The 3,837-nt window shown below is 45.2% G+C and overlaps 1 protein-coding gene across 2 annotated transcripts in view; it reads left to right on the top strand.

Moving 5' to 3' along the window:
- LOC107729949 (vesicle-associated membrane protein-associated protein A-like) overlaps positions 1–3,822 on the top strand; it is a 6,999-nt gene extending 3,177 nt beyond the window's left edge. Inside the window, exons 4-6 of one of the 2 annotated variants that reach the window (XM_016540690.1) lie at positions 1,172–1,252; positions 2,376–2,552; positions 3,509–3,822. In XM_016540690.1, coding sequence (XP_016396176.1) covers positions 1,172–1,252; positions 2,376–2,552; positions 3,509–3,673 — 423 coding nt within the window. In that variant the 3' untranslated portion in view covers positions 3,674–3,822. Of the gene's footprint in view, positions 1–1,171; positions 1,253–2,375; positions 2,553–3,346; positions 3,478–3,508 lie in introns of those variants that run through there. The other variant, XM_016540691.1, reaches the window with a different exon arrangement.
- The last annotated feature ends 15 nt before the right edge of the window (positions 3,823–3,837 follow it).

The raw sequence follows: 3,837 nt of genomic DNA on the forward strand, positions 1-3,837 counted from the left end.
CCATTTTAGAGAACAATCCCCCAACCCCCCATGCCAGCAAATCAAGGGAGAAAAAAAAAAAAAAAAAAAATATATATATATATATATATATAGTTTTATATATTTATCATCAATAAATCCAGTTTGTTTCAATCTCATACATTTGAACTAATTAAACATCTCTTGTTCCATAGCTAGCTATTTAACCATTTGCGTACTTTTTAACTGAATTAATTTAACTGTTTTCACAATGAACAGATTTATGCTGATTCTACTGAATAAATGCATTAAAAAAATATGAATATTTAAATAATTTATAATATTATAAATGAATTATTACACATGTATGTAAATAGTTCATAATTACTTAAACCGAGTGCAGAAATCTGACCTGATTCATTTATGTTAAAACTGTGTAATCCAAATTTTATATGCAGTTCGAATAATTATTAAATTTAGGCCCAGATATCTTTTTAGCGCTTTATAAGATACTGATCGTTTCAAAGCAGTTTCACAGCAATAAACAGGAAAATAAGTGTTAATGTAAAATTCATCAGTTATGAAACTAATTCAGTTCCAGCTGTAAAGCAGCTCTACAGAGTTATTATTCAGAGCAATAACAGTCAGTGTTTCAAAGTTCATCATTTATGACACATTCAGCACACAAACATCTGCGTCTTCATCTCAGATCACAGTCCATATTAAATCAGCTGTTATTAAATAAAGCAATAAGCCCCGTGAAGCCGTGGTTTACAGTGAATTAAAGTACAGTTAGGTACGACGCGATGCAGAGTTATTCCATATACGTAGTACGGTTTCACAGAATAAAACAGAGCAAATAAAGTGTAATGATATTAATAAAAACAGTGTTCTTCCACCAAACAATGTAGCTCCTCAGAAACAGTTGTGGTTGCTACAAAGTGGTTGCCGAGCAACAGACAAACGTAAACAAAGGTGTATGTTACTTTGTAGAGTCATTTACAACAGCTTCGAACGCGGCTCAGCCAATCAGAATCAAGGATCGGAACTATCCGTTTTATAATAATAAACATGGACTCGGAAATCAATTATCCTCCAAATCCAGGGAACACTATTTTTATCCGTCCATATTTGAGCGCAGGAGCCCGAGAGAGACGTGTGTGAGCGCCTGACCTCATTCAAACCTGGTAATGTTGTGTTTTATCATTTGCAGTGGAAAGATGTCAAACCGGACGAGCTGATGGACTCCAAGCTGCGCTGTGTGTTTGACATGCCTTCAGACAGTGAGAAGATGGTGAGTCTGTGTTTATCGCTGTCTAAACCTCACACCAGCGCTCATTCTTTTTTTTAAAATATATATACAAAATAACCAAGGTCAACAAAACATACATGACAGCCAACGTGATTTGTGTGTGTGTGTGAGTGAGTGTGTATGTGAGAGTGCGAGCGAGCGAGCGTGTGAGTGTGTGCGAGCGTGTGAGTGTGTGCGAGCGTGTGTTTGTGAGTGCGTGTGTGTTTGTGCGTGAGTGCGTGCGTGAGTGCGTGAGTGAGTGAGTGCGTGAGTGAGTGCGTGAGTGCGTGCGTGCGTGCGAGCGAGCGAGCGTGCGTGCGTGCGAGCGAGCGAGCGTGCGTGCGTGCGAGCGAGCGAGCGTGCGTGCGTGCGAGCGAGCGAGCGTGCGTGCGTGCGAGCGAGCGAGCGTGCGTGCGTGCGAGCGAGCGAGCGTGCGTGCGTGCGAGCGAGCGAGCGTGCGTGCGTGCGAGCGAGCGAGCGTGCGTGCGTGCGAGCGAGCGAGCGTGCGTGCGTGCGAGCGAGCGAGCGTGCGTGCGTGCGAGCGAGCGAGCGTGCGTGCGTGCGAGCGAGCGAGCGTGCGTGCGTGCGAGCGAGCGAGCGTGCGTGCGTGCGAGCGAGCGAGCGTGCGTGCGTGCGAGCGAGCGAGCGTGCGTGCGTGCGAGCGAGCGAGCGTGCGTGCGTGCGAGCGAGCGAGCGTGCGTGCGTGCGAGCGAGCGAGCGTGCGTGCGTGCGAGCGAGCGAGCGTGCGTGCGTGCGAGCGAGCGAGCGTGCGTGCGTGCGAGCGAGCGAGCGTGCGTGCGTGCGAGCGAGCGAGCGTGCGTGCGTGCGAGCGAGCGAGCGTGCGTGCGTGCGAGCGAGCGAGCGTGCGTGCGTGCGAGCGAGCGAGCGTGCGTGCGTGCGAGCGAGCGAGCGTGCGTGCGTGCGAGCGAGCGAGCGTGCGTGCGTGCGAGCGAGCGAGCGTGCGTGCGTGCGTGCGTGAGTGAGTGAGTGTGTGTGTGTGAGAGTGAGTGTGTGTAAGTGTGACTGGGTGTGAGGGGTGGAAGTGTATAAACAAAGGAACATGTAAAAAAAAGTACAACAGACAACAGTAGCAGCGGTCTTTCAGTAACGTGTCTGTTCTGATCAGAGCGAGCTGGAGTCGACCAAAGCATCTGCTCTGAACGCCTCGAGGGCCGACGGCACGTCAGGAGCCAGAGCCGGCAGTCTGTCGATGGACGACACTGAGATGAGGAAGCTCATGGAGGAGAGCAAGAGACTGCAGACGCAAGTGGGGAAGCTGCTAGACGAGAACCGCCAACTCAAGGTACTGGAGAACGTCTGCACCTGCACTAACTAGTGTCTGTGGGCCTCTCTGTGTGTCAGACGCTCCTGATTCAGCGCTGACAAACCGTCAGTCTTCCTGAGATTTAATTAGTATTTCAGTCATTTAACACACTCACAGGTTTTCTGATGTTGGTTATTATATAACTTACATAAACACATTTATATAATTTATTTAACAAAATATTTACTTTTTTTTTAATGTTGTTTGTTTTAGGAGCCCAATCAGACTGATTAATAATTATTATTTTAACTCTTTTTTTTTTTTTTTTTTTTTTATTCATGCCAAACAACTTTTTTATCGGCAAGTAAAGAATGACAAAAAAGACCAATTAAAAAAAAAAAAAATATATATATATATATTAATTGGACTTTTTAAAGATTGTTTTTTTTTTATGCCCATCAACGACAAAACATAGGAATTATAGTCTACCAGAAAAATGGACCGTAACAGATTCTTACTCAGAAATTAGCATTTATGTAAATCAAATAATTAAATTAATAAATATAATACAGAATTTCAGTTGTGATAGAAAAAAACAATAATATTAAAAGTGCTCAAACATGTAGTTTTTTCTGAGAGATACATGGCTATTTTACCTCTAATTATAAAAATGAAGACTACAATATAGGCTATTACTGAAGTAAATTACAATTGTACTGTATTTCATCATCATTATTTTTACACTACAAGTTATAAGATATTTATGTCTTAAATTCTTCACTTTCAAACCCTCAAGCTTTAAACATTGCCATTTTATAAATTATAATCCGCAGAAACCCGAGTTTGAGTTTGAGCAGACATCAGAACACACTGGAAGTGTTGCACAGCAGGGCTCTGAGCACTAGGTGGCGTAACATGCTCAGAGATAGCTACAGCCAGACTGCGGATCGCTGATGATGATTGTGTGTTCACCTGTGTGTGTCGCTCTTCATCAGGATGAAGGGCTGAGGATGAGGAAGGCCAATCAGTTCGACAGCTCCGTCTCCAAGTCTTCGGTGGCGATGCTGAGCAAAGATCTCGCCTCCAGATCGCTGCCGTCGCTGCTGGTGGTCATCGCCGCCATCTTCATCGGGTTCTTCCTCGGGAAGTTTGTCTTGTAGAGGTTGTGGTGGGCCTGACGGGCGAAGAGTGCGCTCTTGTTGATAAGCGTGGCGTCTGCACAGACGAGCCCCACGACAGAGGAAGTAAACGTGTCTGTGTACAGGATCATTCAAACGGGCCTTGCCTTTCAAACACTCTCACTCTCTCACACACACACACACAC

The sequence above is a fragment of the Sinocyclocheilus rhinocerous genome, unplaced genomic scaffold, assembly GCF_001515625.1.
Source record: "Sinocyclocheilus rhinocerous isolate Xijiao unplaced genomic scaffold, SAMN03320098_v1.1 scaffold2835, whole genome shotgun sequence".
Classification (NCBI taxonomy): Eukaryota; Metazoa; Chordata; class Actinopteri; order Cypriniformes; family Cyprinidae; genus Sinocyclocheilus; species Sinocyclocheilus rhinocerous.